We start from the raw sequence: 19,693 nt of genomic DNA, 5'->3' as shown, positions 1-19,693 counted from the left end.
TTGCAATATATTTTATTCAGCATTATATTCATAGAAATATGGTAATTAAATTTGTCAAGCCTATCAGTATAAGTACAATAAAACATCAAGCCCGTTCATGCTATCAAAGTTCGGCTAAGTCGGTTCATCACCTACTGTTTGAATGTGGCAGCATTCTTTCAACGAGTCAATCAAACACGTACCTCAGTGCATTTGGCGTCCTTCAGAATGTTCTGCACTACTTCATACAAAAAATTCCTAAGGCGAAACAAGTAAATTAATTTAAAAAACTACACTCTCTCTCTCTCTCTCTCTCTCTCTCTCTCTCTCTCTTTCTATCTATCTATCTTTCTATCTATCTCTGTTTATCTGTTTTCTCTATCTCTATCTTAATTTTCTTTCTCTCTCTATCTACTAGTAATTTCTCTCTCTCTCTCTCTCTCTCTCTCTCTCTCTCTCTCTAACTCTATTTCCCCTTTTTCTATTTTTCTCTACCATGTCAATCTATTTTCGCCATTTCATTCTGTCTCTATGCTTTCTCTTTCTCTTTCTCAATTTTCTTTTCATTTCGGTCTCGCACTCCTTTTCTCTCTTTTGCCCTTCTCCCTCTTTCTGCTTTTATTTTCTCTCTCTCCCTTTCTCTAATTCTTTCTCACTTTCTCTCTCTATTTTCTCTTTCTACATCTCTATCTACCATATCTATCTATTTTCCTTATTTGATTGTTTTCTCTATCTTTTTATCCCACTCTCTTTGTCCATTTTTTTAACTGTTTTCTCTCTCTCTCTCTCTCTCTCTCTCTCTCTCTCTCTTTCTATCTATCTATCTATCTCTACCTACCTATTCTATTTATCTGTTTTCTCTATCTCTATCTTAATTTTTTTCTCTCTCTCTCTCTATGTACTACTACTATTACTCTCTCTCTCTCTCTCTCTCTCTCTCTCTCTCTCTCTCTAACTCTATTTCCCCTTTTACTATTTTTCTCTACAATATCAATCTATTTTGACCATTTCATTCTGTCTCTATGCTTTCTCTTTCTCTTTCTCAACTTTCTTTTTATTTCGGTCTCGCACTCCATTTCTCTCTTTTGCCCTTCTCCCTCTTTCGGCCTTTATTTTCTCTCTCTCCCTTTCTCTAATTCTTTCTCACTTTCTCTTCTATTTTCTCTTTGTATATCTCTTTCTACCATATCTATTTTCCTTACTTGATTGTTTTCTCTATCTTTTTCTCCCACTCTCTTTATCCATTTTTTGGCTGTTTTTTTCTCACTCTCTCTCTCTCTCTTTCTTTCTATCTATCTATCTATCCATCTCTACCTACCTATTCTATTTATCTGTTTTCTCTATCTCTATCTTAATTTTGTTTCTCTCTCTCTATCTACTACTACTTTCTCTCTCTCTCTCTCCCTCCCTCACTCTCTCTCTCTCTCTCTCTACTTCTTTCTGTCTCTCTCTAATCCTATTTCCCTTTTTTCTATCTTTCTCTACCATGCGAATCTATTTTCACCATTTCATTCTGCCTCTATATTTTCTCTTTCTCTTTCTCCCACTTTCCTTTTATATCGGTCTAGCCCATTTCTCTCTTTTGCCTTTTCCCTCTCTCCGCCTTTATTTTTTCTTTCTCTCTCTCTAATTATTTCTCACTTTCTCTCTCTATTTTCTCTTTATACATCTCTATTTACTATCTCTCTCTCTCTCTCTCTCTCTCTCTCTCTCTCTCTCTCTCTCTCTGTTTTTCTTTCTCTCTATCTGTTTTCACTCTCCCTCTTTCTCTCTCTCTCTTTCTTTAGCTGTTTCCATGTACCATATCTACCTATTTTTTGTATTTCTATATATCTATTTACACACACACACGCACACGCACACATGCACATACTCATTGGCATTACAAAAATTATCAACAAATTCGATTTGGTTTAATGGTTTAATATCATATATGTTTATTTTCTAATAATCCATTTACAGCAGTATAAGTTCGGCCTTGCGTCTCTAAAAATCTTGCATTAAAGTGAAACAACACGTAATATTATAGGGTAAAATTTGGAGAATTAAAGGACTGATTTATATTCATTCTATATTTAAAAAAAACTAGTTTACGAAAAAATATAGACAGTATTAAAGTCAATCCTCCAAAGAACTTCGCACACTAAGCACTTCTCCAATGAGCAAAAGTTGGAACGTTGACGAGTTTCTAAGGAAGACGACTTGTCAACAAACACGCTTTTCCGGAGAACAGCGATACTGACCGGCATATGTACTTTACTATCTCTTGTTTGTGTTTTTTGTTTTTAAGCTAAAACTTATTCTTTTATATACTTTTTGTTTACACTATAAGAATAAATAGTTTGTTTCGTTTATTTTTTAGCCGGAAAAGTTGATTTTTTTTTATTAAGCATATTTTTTTATTTTGATAGTTTTGAAGTTGCAAGCACTATGTAACGATAATTTAAACATCTACTAGTTCTTACACTATGTGCACAAGTGTGTTCAAAACATTCTGGCTTAACAAGTAGTCTAAGTAGTCTTACACTCGAGATAATACCTATTATTTTCGATGGATTTTGCTAAAACATGTCATTTAGATATGTGTTTTTTTTTAATTTTTCTGTGTTGTTTTACGTTTTCGAATATGAAGCAATCGAGCAGGATCGATTTCGTCGGTTCGCTCAAGCCATAAAAGCCATTGGAACAAAAGATTCCCAACATTGATGGGCTCGGAAATATCAAAAACTGTGCTATAAATCCTTGTCGGTATCAATAATTTCGCAGGTGCTGTGGGAAAACGGGTAATTGAAAGTTTTCCTAGCGCATTAGTCATGCTTTTGCTAGGGCAGGTGGAGCGCCTTTCCTCCGAAGGTAATAGCCTCAGTTTGGCAATTAATCAACCGGCGAATATTGAACCGTTTCAACATTTCTTCAGTGCCAAAAAGTCGGCGGGTCCGCTAGGATTTCTAAGGAAGTCCTCTATTTGCATTTTGTGTTGTAATGCGGCGGTATTCTTGCTTGGTTACGGCCCATTTCGGTTTTTATCCGCATCGTTTTCCTCCTACGCATTCTATTCCCTTTGATTTATCTAAGTCGGACTTGATTCAGACATTGACTTACCCCGTAATTGCCGAGGATGATGTTACCCTTTAACAGGTTGGCCCTTAGGTTTATGCTCTTAAGGTCTTCAGGTTTCACCCTTTCCTCACCCTCGTTAGCATCCTGGAAATTAAAAATGACAAAATACATTTTAATTGTCTGTACTACAGGACGTCTGAATCCCCATTTTCAATTGTTTTCAGTCAGGAAGTTATTTCATAAAAAGCGCAGGATATTTGCTCACCCTTTATCTCGAATTGAAAGAATTACAGAAATGTTCAATTACAAATAACAAGAAATGTAATTTCCACATTTTATATGAATCACCGATTGCAGAAGGGGACATGTCCGATAAACTAAATTTTACAGAAGAGGCAAAAAACTGTTTTAATGAGGTATCTTCTGTTCTAAAATTTTGAATAAATTACAGGACCTTAATTAGGCTATTCTACAAATGTATTTTGAGATTTTCCTCAAATTCATCAACGCTTGTGAGCAGGATAACCACTTTTGTGGTGTGGACATTTTTCTGTTCTGCTTTCAATATTTTTTGTTGGAGAACGGATCGTTTTCTGCAAAAAATGAAATTACCGCCTCGAAAATATTTAATACAATTAAAAATACATTGTAAAAAGACGTTTCAAACACCATTAAAGTAAAAACATAAGACCAAAAAGTACAATATTAACTCGATAGTTTGTTTCAAGGAGCTGTAGGGCTAGCGTAAAATGAACTCCAAAAAGTGTGAACTGCCGTTTGTGGGATGAACGGTTTAAGGCTCTTCAAATCCTACATTTTTGCAGCATTGACTGGAATCTTTAACGTGTACAACTCTTCAGTTCGTAGGGCAATATTGGGAGTATTTCCCTTCCTCAGCTGGAAATGGTAGGCCATCATCAATGAACTCAGTCGTTTTAGAGCCTGGCGCTTGGGAAGATATCTCAAAGTAATGGCATGATGAAATCATGAATTTCTTTTTATCTTTTGCAAGTAGTCTTCGTGTTTTTAAGGACGTAGTTCGTTTAAAGACTCCTTTTTGCGCACAAAGCAGATTTGAAGGCCCATTATCTTTCATATCCAATCAGCTGAAATGTCTCATTTTAGCACCAAACATAGCTCTATTTGTAGTATAGAATATAGTGGGAAAAAGTTAAAAAATGGACATGTCCCCTTCTGCAATCAGTGATTCATATAAACCTGAGTAAAATGTTAATAGAAAAAAATACAGAATTATTTTTTTCCCCTCACTGCAATTTTAAAACAGTGTTATAAACAGTTTATAAATTTCAATATGTCATATTCAGAGTACAATTAGTTTTCGTTTATATATCATAATATATAAAGATTGATCAAATCGACTATACTACAAAAAGACGGCAAAGGAACGATTTAAGAGTAAGGAATTAGTGAAGTTTTTGTACGAGGGTGTGTTTGCCCATAAAAGTTATCATTAAAAAGAAAAATGAAGAGAGAGAGAGAGAGAGAGAGAGAGAGAGAGAGAGAAGAGAGAAAGAGATGGGAGAAGGAGAAATTGAGGAAGAAAAAAAATATGTAGGCATGTAAATAGAGGTAGGGAAAATAGGTCAATATGGTAGATAGAGACAGATAGAGAGAACAAGATCAAAAGAGAGATAAAGTGAAAGAGAGAGAGAGAGAGAGAGAGAGAGAGAGAGAGAGAGAGAGAGAGAGAGTGATGGGAGAATGAGAAATTGAGGTAGAGAAAAAATATGTAGGCATGTAAATAGAGGTAGGGAAAATAGATCAATATGGTAGATAGAGACAGATAGAGAGAACAAGATCAAAAGAGAGATAAAGTGAAAGAGAGAGAGAGAGAGAAGAAGAGATGAGAGAGATAGAGAAGAGATGAGAGAGATAGAGAAGAGAAGAGAAGAGAAGAGAAGAGAGAGAGAGAGAACGAGAGAGAGAAAGAGAGAGAACGAGAGAGAGAACGAGAGAGAGAAAGAGAGAGAACGAGAGAGAGTGAGAGAGAGAACGAGAGAGAAGAGGAGAGAGAAAGAGAGGAGAGAGAGAGAAAGATAAGAGAGAGAGAAGAGAAAGTGAGAGAAAGACAGACAAAGAGAAATATAAAGGTAGGGAAAGGAAGGACGAGAGGGAGATAAAGACAGAGAGAGGGAAAGAGGAGAAAGTGAGAGAAAGACAGGCAAAGAGAAATATAAAGATAGGGAAAGGAAGAACGAGGGGGAGAGAAAGAGAGAAAGAAAGAAAGAGAGAGAGAGAGAGAGAGAGAGAGAGAGAGAGACATAGAGAGAGAAAGAGACAATGAGGCAGGTAAAAAAATTAAATGGGAGATAAATAAATAGATAGTGATAGGTACATAGTTGTAGATAGATATATCGAAATAGTAAGAGCTTGCGAGAGAGAGAGAGAGAGAGAGTGAGAGAGAGAGAATGGGAGAATGAAAAATATAGATAGAGAAAACATATGCAGGCATATAAATAGAAATAGAGAAAATCGATCAAATGGTAGACAGAGAGAGATAGAGAGAACGAGATGGAAATAGAGGAGAGTACGTGAAAGAGAAAGAAAGAAGAGAAAGAGAGAGTATTCCCAACTTCCCGTAAGATATAGCCTGATTTAGACATTTATCACATTCAGATGATTCACATTTATAATATATTGGACTGAAATCAAATTTAATTAGTTAAAAGTTCGCGACTTTCCTTACAAGATATAAAATCGTATATTAACTATTTGTAATTGTACAATATTTGAGTGATGGCTATCTCTCACTTTCCTGGAAAATACATTTCTCGATATAAATCATATTGGGTAGATCGAACGTGGTTTATAGTACCTTCGCGTTTGAACGAAAGCCTCTCTGGGACCGTTTCTTGCTCAAGGAACCAATAAATCAACTACTTCGAGAGAAAAAAAAATGAACTCAGTTTATTATACGGCTGAATTTTAACGGTATTTTTAACTAGTTAACAACAGACTATTCGGCAAGTGGGCTCGGCAGCGATTAGCTTACTCTTCGGAGTGTGACTTCTTCCACTGTGCATTAGGGACTTCACTGTCTTTTTTCGTGTTTTAAATTATTGCTTTAAATTTTTCAGAAAATGATTGAAATTATTTACTTACCAGGAGTGTGAGCGCCCTCATGGGTTGTCGAACGAGGAAGGGAGGGAGCGATGCGATTCTGTTGTCGGTAGCGCTGAGCAGCTTCAACGCTTTGAAATTTCCTTCTGGAAGACTTTCCAGTAGGTTACCGTCCAGTTTCAACTCCTCCAGCCTGAAACAGAAAACGGAAAACTTATTTTCATCCGTACGGTCCTACTTTTCCAAGGGAGCCGGCGGCGGAAGTGATTTTACAACACGTCAACTCGACGAAGGTTGCCGAATGGGGAGATCTCGGCCGATAGGTGCTGGCTTATCAGAGCGTGCTCACATCCTGGCTTAGGCAATCCTACTCTTCCATGCATCCGCCCGACTCTTTTAAAGGAAGCTGACGAACCGTCGCGTGACCACCAGACACAACTTCTGTGCAAGGATAAACCAAAAACGGAAAAGATCCTAGATTCTTGATGATTGTATATTTATTTAAAAAAAAAGAAAATCTTTTGCCTGGGTCGGTGTTCCTTCGTATCGTTTAGATTTGGTAGTTATCGAATGGGTTGAAGCGACCCCATTTCCGTCCCGATTCACTTTCATGAAGTGAAAATGCAATAAAATTTATTTTGCATTACCTATCTTAACAGTTTCTTTTAAGTTTTAAGCAAAGAAACTTGAGAAGAAAAATTAGTGTCAAGAGCGGAACTTGAACCCACGATCTCCGGCTTTATATCCTACCACTCGCTCGTTTGGAGTTGACTACCTATCAAGGAAGCCGTTAAATGTTTCCGTGGGTCGAGCGCGGCAAACGCAGGCGGGCTATTTAATTGCTACATACGTCGTTGGCCAAAGCATCTACACTGGCGAGATTTTCTCGACTTACAACCATGCTTTAAAAAAAACCCCACAAAAAACACAAATTTATTGTTTCATCAAAGAAACCGATTAAAAACAAGAATGCCCTTTTTGTATATTTTCTTCCATTATCACTATTTTTAAATTTCTAGTGGATAATAAAAGATAAAAAGAGTCAGTAGGTTTTTGTTTTTAAGGACAGTCTGATTGCCCAAGTTCAGTGCATTTGTCAGCTGTTCTGCTATTTTTTAGTTTCTAGTGTAAATTAAGTGATTTTATATTGACTAAAAGCTATAGAACATTGGTAATTGATTTGATACATTGGTAATGCAAACTACCCAAAAATGAATAGCGATATTGCCAGTTGGGCAGTATCTACTTTCTCTAGCATTTTTATTTTATTTTTATTATAAATTGCATTAAAATTTATTAGAAATTGTTGTTTTTTCCAGAAGGAAAATTTAATTAAGTTATTTTGAAAAACAACAAACTAAAAATTAACAAAATTTCATAATTTTGTTTATTAGACATAATACTTTTTTTTAACAATTAATACCGTCTTTTCCCCAATTGTTATACCATGTGTGTCTGTTAGTGTTTGAATGAGAGTTGTATGTTCAAAATTTCTTTTTTTTTTCAGGAATTTTGAAGGCTGCCCGAGCAGAAAATGAATTAGAAGAAAATACAAATTGTGGGGTATTAAACTGCAATGCCCAAAATCGCCATTTAAATAAGAAAGATAGACTCCGTCCAAAAAGACAAAAGAGGATAAAGATGTTGTTTCTAATTATTGTTAAGTAGCGTTAGTTTATGTATCATATTTGAATGTAAGAATAAAAGGATAAAGATAAGCCTATACTCATGCTGAGACTGTTGCTAGTCTGACTCCATTTTTTTTTTTCGAGGGTTCGCAACAGCAGAGGTTATATCAATCCTCGGGGTGCCGGTGTTTTTGAAAAAGAGCCCGTTTGTAAATATGACGGGTTCGAATGAACTGATCTAACCGATATCGAAATAGCTGAATGAGCTGGATTCGAACACGGGACCTTAACAATGATGAGCGCGGTGCCAACGCCTAAACCGTTGCCCCCCCCCCCCCGACCGCATTATTATTATTATTATTATTGGCCATACAAGCCTATGGAAATGTTTAAATTATGGAACAAAAATTCGAAATTCTAATTAAAGAACAGGAACTAAATTTTATATAAAGAAATGGGATTTTTCCATACATTTGAAAAGGATAAAATAAAGCTTTGGATGGCAATAGAATAGATTAGTTTATGAGTGAATGTTTGCAGTCAGAGCTCTATAGCACTCAGAAGAGATATAGCTAACTTAAGATTGAAGGTTTGGATGTTAAGGGCGTAAATGACCTTAGCCGTTAAAACGCCCTTAAAAATTAATATTAGTAATAATAACATTTAATACCGTGTATAATATCTTAGCTAAAACCTCTGTGCAACTGTCAAGCATATTGTTAATATGGTTGTCACTAATTTTGCATAATTCACAATTTAATTTATTATTTTATTAAACCTCCAAATAAAACCCAAAAAACAAGAGATGTAAAAAATATATATTCATTCAATTATTATTTATTATTTATACATCGTTAAATAATTGAGATTATAAAATACTATATAGTTATTATTGCCATTAATTTTTAATTAATTATTAGTTGTTGGTTATTGTTTGTTGGAAATTAATGATATGTATATTATTTTGTGATTGTACAATAAATTAACTTTATGTTTGCTAGGTTGTTGATTGTCAATTATTATTACTATTACTATTTTTTTGCGAGGGTTCGCAACAGCAGAGGTCTTTCAACCCTCAGGGAGCCGGTGTTTTTGAAAAAGTGCCCATTCGTAATGTCGGGTTTGAATGCAGGGTCGCTAGATTCGAACCCGGGACCTTTACCTTACAGTGATGTGCGCCGTGTCAATGGCTGAACCGTTGCTGCCACCGATGCCCCAATTATCAATTGATTATATAGTAGTTTAATTAATGAATAAACGCTACATTATGCGTCCAGATCGAGATCAAAGACAAGAAGAAAGCTTATTTATGTATTTATAATTTTTATACCAATTTATTTATCGTTAAATTATTATGGATTCTATTTAAAAAATAATTTAAGGTTAAAAACGAAATAATAATAATGTCGTGGGTTCGAATCCCGCTCGTGACACTAATTTACCATCTCAACCAAGAACCTTAGATAAAAAGAAAATTAACTGGATTAACTAATATGAACAATTATGACCACTAAGCAAATATGGATTAATAATAGTAATAATCGGTCGTCCGAGAGGCTTTTGCGCGTCAAGAGCACGATTCGTAAATCGCCCCCCCGAGAACCTGAGTCGGAAACAAGGAATCGTCCTTACGCGATTAAGAATAGGCCAAACGCGGTTGACACACGGGCACCTGTTCTTGGGCCAAAGCCCGTGCAGGTGCCCCTTATACAGAGAAAGGTTGCTCGATGTGTCCCACATACTGGAAACATGTCATGCCTTGGCTCCCTAAAGGGAGCGTGTAGGCATATCATCCAGTCTGAAAATGGTACTCGAGCACTGCAGCGGTTTCTGGGTCCCCTGTTCTGGTCTTTAGGGGAAATTGTTTATTTTTATTTTTATTTTTATTGTATATATGTTTTATGTGTTATGTGTCTATATGTTTTATCTGAGTGCATGTATTTATTTGCGTGAATGGCGAGGGGTGAGGATGAAATATAACGTCATCATCGCCTCTCGAGCGTTGAGAGCGTATGAGTGTGTATTTATGTGTATGGATGTATTTATGTGTATGAATGTATTTGTTTGTATAATGTAGTGATTGAAAGGGTAAATAGAATATAGACTTAGTTGTGCGCTGAAACGACATAGATATCGAAAGCCCCACTCAAAAAAAATAGTAATGATAATAATAACAGTATAGGTTACCAACAGTGGTATGTATAAAGAAAAACAAATGCATGTACATAAATGGATTAAAAAAAGGAAAATGTCATATGAACCAGATTTCTGAAAATTAAAAGATATACATATACGTCTTGATTGATCGATTGAATGATTGAAAAATAAACTTTGTGTTCACAGCTATATTATTACATAATTCATTTATGTTACTATCAGTCCTTTATCGTCATCCAACGGATCAATAAAAAAGAAACGTAATAAATAAAATTTCCAACCCCCCCCATGTTTGTGAAAGATCATCTCTTTGTTTGTGACAGAAAAGAGCGGAAGTTGCAGGTCGATTCGATTGTTTTCCTGGAAATTTATCGATCTTCGCAAGAATCGGCCGACCCTTTCGTTCTTCCTCACACGTTTCGAGGATACGATCTACGCGCCATCCCTAGTAGAAAGGAACAATAAACAGTAAAAAAAGATCAGAGATAATATCCAGACCTGGCCCCTCTGTTATTACAACGATAATGGAATATGCAAAATAGAATCGAACTGATCCGCAAAAACTGGGCTGCCGTGTTCTGTAAAAGAACGAAATACTCCAGGGAAAATGAAGTTCAAGTATAACATTTCAGATTATTTACCGGAACGGCGACAACAATTTTTAATTATACCACCAAAGGTATTAACTAAACTCGATAAAATCCCTAACCTATTTTATGTAAAAATTTTGATTAAAAATTAGTCAAGGACTTCAAAATATTTCGTCATATTTCAAACGAAAACCGAGAGTTATGCAAAAAGGAGTGTCATATTGGTCCTATTAGAAGATAAATATTAAGTTCACTAGTTTTCGTGGTCCGCTTGACCAATTAATATCTTTCAATTAGTTAGGGTTTTCAGTTGAGATAAAAAAGTCAGTGTCACGACGGGATTCGAACCCACGACCTTCGGCAAGATACGCCGCTGCTCTACCATTTGAGCTATCGTGATTTCGATCCACTCGGACACCAACTTCCCTCTCAAAATGGAGAGAAAATTCAAAGGTGGGGTTGATGTCAAGTTGGTGTCCGAGTGGATCGAAGTCCGGATAGCTCAAGTAGTAGAGCAGCGGCGTATCTTGCCGTCGTGGGTTCGAATCCCGCTCGTGACACTGACTTTTTATCTCAACTAAAAATCATAATTAATTGATAAATAGTAAGTACTACGCCGACTGCAAGATTTCTCAAAAATCTGACCAATATCAAGATTAGTTGCATGAAACTTGCTTGATTAACTTTTATATATGTTTCTGAAACGACAAACACATTTCAAACATTGTTCAATTGATTATATAACATTTTTAAAGTAAACAAATGGTCATTTAATACGTTACAGTAATAATGTAATATTTATACTCCTGGTTATTGACTTACGAGGACCTTTCAACTCTGTTGGAATAACGATTTATCATTTGTTATCTATCACTGATTGATGGGGTAGTCTACAGACGTGGGATCACCAATATTAATGAAACCTTTTTTATGATACTAGATCCAAAAATTATTAGACACGTGACCGAGCTTTCTTATCAATGCGCTCAGGAAGTACAGAAAAAATTAAGTAATTTGGATAATTTTATTAAATGCCTGCCTGTGTTATGCACGGGCGTTACATACCGGTAGCTTTATTACTTACCGTATTACGGACCGTATTAAGTGAGATTAAATATATCAAAAGTTACAAAAACTAAAAGAATTTTTTCAATAAAGTAGATTGAAAAACATTAGGCCACAAATTATGGTTTATTTCAATATATACAATGCTCGTAGAACGGCTAGTTGCTATTCGTAACAACATGGGTTAGCCATAAGTAACAATTCACTATTTTTCGTGGTCCGCTTGACCAATTAATATCATTCAATTAATTAAGGTTTTAAGTTGAGATAAAAAAGTCAGTGTCACGAGCGGGATTCGAACCCACGACCTTCGGCTTGATACGCCGCTACTCTACCACTTGAGCTATCGTGACTTCTATCCCCTCGGGCACTAACTTCCCATTTCAACCCCACGTTTTGAACTTTCCCTCCTTTTTGCCATTTGGTCCCATTCGCTCCATTTATTTGGGACAAATTCGTGTTAATGCATGATAATGACCGACCGCTTGTAGCTACAGTTGTCACTCATTATTTACCAGATGCCTAGGGAGGTAAGGTCCTTACGAGGATAATATAAATAATATTCTCTTGGTTGTTATCAGGGAAGTGGCAAAAGAAAATATTTTTAATTTTAAATTAAAAATATTTTCTTTGACCACATCCCTGATAACGACCAACAGAACATTATAAATAAATTCACTAGTTTTAGTGGTCCGCTTGACCAATTAATATATTTCAATTAATTAAGGTTTTAGTTGAGATAAAAAGTCAGTGTCACGAGCGGGATTCGAACCCACGACTTTCGGCTTGATACGCCGCTACTCTACCACTTGAGCTATCGTGACTTCTATCCCCTCGGGCACTAACTTTCCTTCTCAACCGCGGCGTATCAAGCCAAAGGTCGTGGGTTCGAATCCCGCTCGTGACACTGACTTTTTTATCTCAACTTAAAACCTTAATTAATTAAATAAGTAACAATTTTTTTTGGGAGAAAACAAAAAATGTTATTTGTTTTCTGCACTCAAAAATTCTCTATCAGTAAAAATTTGTTAACTTTTTTCAAAAAGTCAGATTTCCAACGATTACAATACTTTCAGTATCATGGGCGTTGAACAAAATCCAAGGACTGTGGATTTATAAAGAGGAACTCAGAAAACCGGCTTTTTCTCTAATGCCCAGAGTACATAAAAGCTAACCAAGTTCTCAAATGTCTTCTTTTTATTGATAAAAACAAACTTATTTAAGCTCGAAAAGGTGTTCTTTTTTAACATTGTTTAAAGAATACAGAAGGACAGGCTACGAACCTGGGGGGATAAGATTTTCTCAAAAATTTGTATTTTGTTAAATTTCCCGAAAAACCTCAAAATACTAATATTTGGGAATTTTTTTTTGGAAAATAAAAAAATATTTATTTGCATTGTATAAATTCATTTTGTCGATTTTTGTATTTGTAAAATTTAAACAATGTTTGTAAATCCCAGGTCCTGAAGATGATCCCGTGGAAAAAAGTGAATTTATACCATGCAAATAAATATTTTTTATATTCAATCAAAATATTTATTTGCATTGTATAAATTCATTTTGTTGATTTTTTCCCACATCCTACATGCATTTGTAAAATTTAAACAATGTTTGTAAATCCCAAGCCCTGAAGATGATCTCAATAAAAATCGAAACGATAAAGAAAATGTTTTTCTGAAACCTACATCACACCAGACCGCATCTCACGATTTCTGAATAATAATTATTAATAATTTTGCTATTGGACTTCTGCTACAACCTAAATGATCAACTAGGTCAATACTGCTTTATTGTAGGTATTTTTTTTCGATTACAGTAAGGCATCTATTGACCATTGAAAGTTATTGAAATGCTTGAAAAAGACTAATTTTATTTAAAAAAACAATAAAATTTTCAGAGCTATTTAACTAATATACCGGCATTCATGGGCATGATTTCTGAAAATGCAGATCAAATTCTTACCTTGAACCAGCGATCCGAGAGGAAAACCTCAGGATGAAATAGCAGGTGTGGGGGAATTTTGAATTTGAAAAGGAGAGAGATCTAGAAAGACTGCTGAACACTAATAAGTAAATATGTAAAGTAAAGTAAATAAAGTCATACAGGAGAATTTGACGTACAACTAACGTTGGGTCAGAAGCACTTTACAATACATTTTTTACTCTATTATTAATTAAAAATCCGGGATTTGCTAGCTTGGCAAGCTTCTAACACCCAGAGACAGTGGTTAAAACGTTTTTAATGATATCAACCTGCTGTTCTCACTTATAATGATATAAAATTAAACGTTGTTGACACATTCTGAACGAAAATACAGACACTTCTCCAAAGGTGGTAAAAACCGGGCATTGGAGAAAAAATTTGCCCCCGGGTATTCCAGTTCAAATGTATATTTTTTACCCGTATAAAAAGAAATGTAATACTTAATTTTCATTGCAATAAAAATTCGTAGGGGCGTCGGTGGCCGCTAGTGGGCACTCTCAACACGACACGCAAGGATGGCACAATTACACAGAAGACAAACACTTTGAGCCCTGAAGATGATCTCAATAAAAGATCGAAACGTTGATAAAGAAAGTGTTTTTCTGAAACCTACATCACACCCGACTGCATCTCACGATATCGGAATAACTATTTGTAGTTGTAATTAATATAACGACAATAATACATGTAGTTTGAATAAAAATATGAGTGTTCGGTTCTTTTGTCTTCGACTGTACTCGATGCGACCCGACGAAAATCTGGACAGTGGGGATCGCAGGGCTTAGGGTACGGTAGCGTTGCATAGCATCGGGCAGATGTGCACGGGGGTAATACAATCTTAAGTAAAATTGGACTTTTGATTAGCGTCGGGTAGCATCGGGTAAGTGTGTTCCTGGCTTACGGCGTCTCAAGAAGAAATGGCCCCGCGACCTCCTTTCTGAGTAAACAGTAAAACAACATAAACAAAGTGAAGAGGGAGGATAACATTGATTATTTGCTCCCCTCAATGTAAACTAATGTATCATGTTCATGTATCCGCAAATTACATATTGTAAATAATAATTACAGATTGTAATAAAAAAAAATTTCAAATATAATACAATCTCCTTTAATGCGGTACTATATATTATTTGCATATGAAATAATAAAATAAAATAAATGCCCAAGAAAGGTATAAAACAATATTTAAGGAAATAATTTAAATTGCTTACTTTTTTTGATCCCTCGAGCTCTCATCGATAAGAATGCACAGACATTTGTCCAATAATTTTGGAAATAGTATCACCAAAAAAATGTTTTATTAAAAGCGGCGATCCCGTGTCCATAGCCTCCCCTCGTAAAGATTAAGTGACTTTTACAAATCTGAAAGTTCAGGATTTTAACTCATCCTTGAGACTAAGTCCTATAATTGAATCTAGACTCGTCACTAAACAAAAGCTCGTTTCTTAAAGTAAAACTGTGTAAATATTTCGGCCAAGCATCTTTAAAAAATGTAATGGTAATGAACAGTCATACAAGTAATAAATATTGACTATCTTGCTTTAATACTATTATTGATCATTCGAGTTAAAAATCAGTTTTACGTGCTCCTGAAACAGAGCAAATGATTTCGTCGCATACTTTATTTGGCTGAGATCGTTATCGAGAGCGAATGGCCTGCACGTACGCGGTGCGGTAAATGGTTCGATTTCCGGTTTAGTCATTGAAATTTTGCAGTCAATTGAGGCCGCAAAGTATTGCGGTTTGACCCCTCGACCATGACACCCGAGCGGGGGGAAAGCTTTCCTGTTCAAAAAAACAACAGGATAATTCTTTCCAGATTGTCCTGGCTGAGACAAATTTGTACAGGATTAGGATTTTTGTAAATTAATTAACGGCATAAATAGATTTTTGAAAGATCAAGGTCTACTTGAAATCTAATTTATTTCTGTCATATAGGAAATCTGTCAGTTCAAAAACTACTTTTTAATTTTATTTCAGTGTTACATTTCTTGTTAGTTTAAACTTACTTCTCGAGTTGTCAAGCAGTGAAAGAGCTATTATGTGATTAGGCTTTAGAAGATTAAAACGATCCTTTAGAGGTTACTCCACTTGGATGGAAGTACCTTTGTGCTCTTTATTTGGACAAATCTATAGAATAATTGACATTAACATCTGCCGGAAATTTCAAACAATATTAGTCTTGGAGGTTCATTTTAATACTTTTTTTACTGACGATAGTTTGTCATTAATTTCTCAATTCAAAGAAGGGAAGAAATGAAGCGGACCGGGTCTCAAAGATTCGAATTATCCTCGGTTTCTCATCCGGGAAGTTTCAGTTTTACTGAATGACCTTCTCGCACCACCGGTGTTTTGGCGCAGCGTCGCGTTTGATCATCAATCACGCCGAGGGCCGCAGTAATAGCAAAAGATGTTCCAAGTTGTTGTGATCGGTGTGATCTACCTATTTTTTCGGACAGTATAGTAAAAACATTCAAAGGGGGCCGCGGTAGCCGAGTGGTTAAGGCGTCAGATTCTCGGCTAGTAGATCCCGCCCTCGTGGGTTCGATCCCCACCGTAGCCTCTATCGGTGGCTGCGATTGAAAGAAATTGACATGGCACTCATCAATTGAAGGGGCGGGATTAGATCTCAGTGACCCTGAATTTGGTCCCAACTCACTTCAAACATGAGTTTCTTCGATGGAAGAACACCGGCACACCGCGGGCTCAAATTCACACTTGTGTTGCGAGCCCCCCAAAAATTTAGTCAGGGATAAAGTACAATAAGCTGTACAGCTGCAGTGCTCATACAGCTTAAATAAATACGTTTATATTTGGTTTTTGTGAATTTTGATAATCCTTGGTTTTCTTATCTAATTTAGCATTTAGCCGCCACCAGCTAATGTTTATGTCAAACCTCTAGTGTTCATCTTATTACACACACTTAAGTCAAAAATGTCGTAACAATAAAAAATGTAATTTGACCGTTACCCGATCATATTTGGTATGCTTATCTTAGAGGATCCAACAAAAAATATTTTTTTTTTATCATAAAGAAAAGCAGATATTTACAAATTTCCAACAAGTTCATACGGGGAGGCCCATGGTGTGTTATCTATATACTTGGGCTTGATCTGTTGTGTGCGATCGGACATGAAAAAATTAACTTTCCCTTTGCCTCTTCTCAACTCCTTATCGTTTTCTATCTCTCACAGGAGTCCACCATTGATATCCATTTCTTTTCGCATCCTCCATCTTTTCCAACCATCCAAATGCTCCTCGTTTTCTTTTTGAATCTGTTGAGACTGATTCCCTTATGTGGCATTGTCAATCCTTGCTATGTCCTACGCATTCAAGCCGATTTTTCTGTAGTTTTTCATATTTTTGTACTTTTCTGATCGCTGTTCCTAATTTATAATTGTATATACAATATATATAATATGTGGCAACCATTCAGTGAGAAAATCAGGTTGGCCACACTTGTCCGCTTGTTTTTATCGTATATTTCTTTTCTATGATTTTGGCCGATTTAGGAAAACATTCAAGCTCATATAAGTCTGAACAAATTCTAATCTGCTTCGTTGTAGGTACATCTACATCTCTAAAGCCGTGAACACATTTAACCGATGTTACCCGACGCAAATGCAAAGTCCATTTTTCCACAAGGTATTATTGCACATCTGCCCGATGCTATGCAACGCTACCCTACTCTACGCTACGCGTTCCCCACTTCCAGATTTTAGTCGGGTAGCATCGAGTACAGTCGAAGGCACAACACTTGGGGCTTCCGACATCTAGGTCATTTCAGTCCCCAACTATGTCTATATTCTGTTTACCCTTTCAAACACTACATTCATACACATAAATACATCCGTACAGTACACTCATTCTATCTGGTCAGTGGAGTGCTTGATATCCTCCACCGACCTATACTCAAACTACTCTAGATTGGGGGTCGATAAAGTACTTTTATAAATATTCCGCCATCGACCCCGAACACACACTCATACGCTCTCAACGTTCGAGGGGCGATGATGACTTTATATTTCATCCTCACCCATCGCCATTCACGCTAATAAATACATGCACTCAGACAAAACATATAGACACAACACATAAGACATATTATATACAATAAAAAAAACCAATTTCCCCTAAAAAGCGGAACAGGGGACTCTGACACTCTCTTCTTATGTCCGGCGGTATGCCTACACGCTCTCTGTATGGAGCCAAGGCATGACACGCCTCTATTATGTGGGACACATCGAGCAACCTTTCTCTGCATATGGCGCGACCATCCGTAGCCATACTTATTTTAATATAAATCAAAATAACCGAGATCAAAAATTCATTAGTTTTTATTAAAAAAACAATTTTAATGGTTTGGTAGAAACTTGATTAAAACACCGGAATACCGTTTTTGGATATAATGAATTTAACTAACAATTTATTTCATGGTTTTGCTCATAAAATTACACCATTTTGGTCTAGTAACGTCAGAAAAGGACACTCATATTTTTTGTAGTTTATTTCAAACTTAGTATGTGTAATTTTGTCGTTATATTAATTAAACTTTTGTAATGAAAACCAAATTAAACGAAATCAAAATTTGATGAGTTTTTATAAAAATTATTTAATTATAGTGGATAGGAAGAAAATTTATAAAAACACCTGAATAACTTTATTTAAAGCCACTAGTTTTTCGTGGTTAATTAATGTGCCAATTAATATCTTTCAATTAATTAAAGTTTTTTTTAGTGTAGATAAAAAAATTTAAAAATAACAAAAAGGAGGGAAAATTCAAAAGCTGGGGTTGAGATGGGCAGTTGGTGTCCGAGTAGATGAAAGTCACGATAGCTCAAATGGGAGAGTAGCGGCGTATTTAGCCGAAGGTCGTGGGTTCGAATCCCGCACGTGACACTAACTTTTTTATCTCCACTAAAATCTTCCCTTAATTAATTGAAATTTATTTAAAACAATTAATTTTAACAATCAATTTATGAAATGGTTGTGCTCATAAAATTTAACTAACAATTTATTACACGGTTTTGCTCAAAATAATGCGTTGAGAACAAAAGAGGCGTTGCGATTGTAACACTGATTTGTGATATATGCTGTGTGTACGTAGCGTGCGCTTGACGTCGCACAGATGTGCACATCCTACCAAAACGAGAAAAGGCGTCGGGTAGCATCGCATAGCGTTGCAGTGGGTTCCCCGCTTAACAAACAACAAACAAGTCGGAACAAATTCAAATCAGTTTCTTTGCAGGTACTCTGTTTATATCTATATCTCTCATACGCGCGTTCGTTTATGTTTCTTCTCATACAGGTTTGACGTAATATTACATCCATCACTAAGTTTTCTACTAAATTTGATACAAGATTTACATGTTTCACACGATATTGGCAGTCTGTTCGCTTATGTTATTTGCACTTGGTGGACTAGTGGAGTTCGACATAGCGAACGATTAGGGGCCCTTTAGTTCCCGAATCCAGGATGTTATCGTACCCTTGTGGCGGCATTCAATCCCTTTTCTAATGGACTTCGTGAGAGTTCGGGAGTCCTTCTTGTAAAGCACGGCTCGGAACTGTCCTAAAACTAATTCGAGCTTCCCGGTGTGACTGAAACTTCCAGGAGGAACGACCTTCCACCCCGTAATTATCGTTTTGAGGACGACGGGGCACTACTGTTTCGCCGTCTGTAAATCCAGTTACAACTCAAGAATTATAATGTTTTTTATAGTACGCTTTCGTTTTTTTAAATTAGTTCAGAATGGCTATAAAAAATTAATTCAACTTTATATTTCCGTGAGTGATGTTTATGTGCAACGTAAGTGTATATAAATGACAAAATAATTATGTATATAGGTATAGATAATCTTAGGAATATTTTAAATAAGTCTTTAAAAACAAAACTTTTTTAAATTTAAATCATCCATAATATTCCCATTGTCATCAATAACATTTCCAAGGTTTATATTTTTAAACTGTCTCTTGCTTAAAACTTTGGCTAAGGATTCCGTACTGTTTACTAATTTCGTGGTCCGCTTGACCAATTAATATATTACAATTAATTAAGGTTTTTAGTTGAGATAAAAAAGTCAATGGCACGAGCGGGATTCGAACCCACGATCTTCGGCTTGATACGCCGCTGCTCTACCACTTGAGCTA

At 35.8% G+C, this 19,693-nt stretch overlaps 1 protein-coding gene across 6 annotated transcripts in view; it reads right to left on the bottom strand.

Moving 5' to 3' along the window:
• The window catches only part of LOC106667006 (protein phosphatase PHLPP-like protein), a 227,194-nt gene that overhangs the window by 47,085 nt on the left and 160,416 nt on the right, over positions 1–19,693 (bottom strand). For all 6 annotated transcript variants that reach the window (XM_014394591.2, XM_014394593.2, XM_014394592.2 and 3 more), the window contains 2 exons: positions 6,163–6,313; positions 3,082–3,183 (listed from right to left, as the gene is read on the bottom strand). In XM_014394591.2, coding sequence (XP_014250077.1) covers positions 3,082–3,183; positions 6,163–6,313 — 253 coding nt within the window. The remainder of the gene's footprint in view (positions 1–3,081; positions 3,184–6,162; positions 6,314–19,693) is intronic.

Source organism: Cimex lectularius, unplaced genomic scaffold, assembly GCF_000648675.2.
Source record: "Cimex lectularius strain Harlan isolate CLEC.00 unplaced genomic scaffold, Clec_2.1 scaffold263, whole genome shotgun sequence".
Taxonomy (NCBI): Eukaryota; Metazoa; Arthropoda; class Insecta; order Hemiptera; family Cimicidae; genus Cimex; species Cimex lectularius.
The sequence above is the reverse complement of the archived record's forward strand: the minus strand, read 5'-3'. Positions and strand labels throughout refer to the sequence as shown.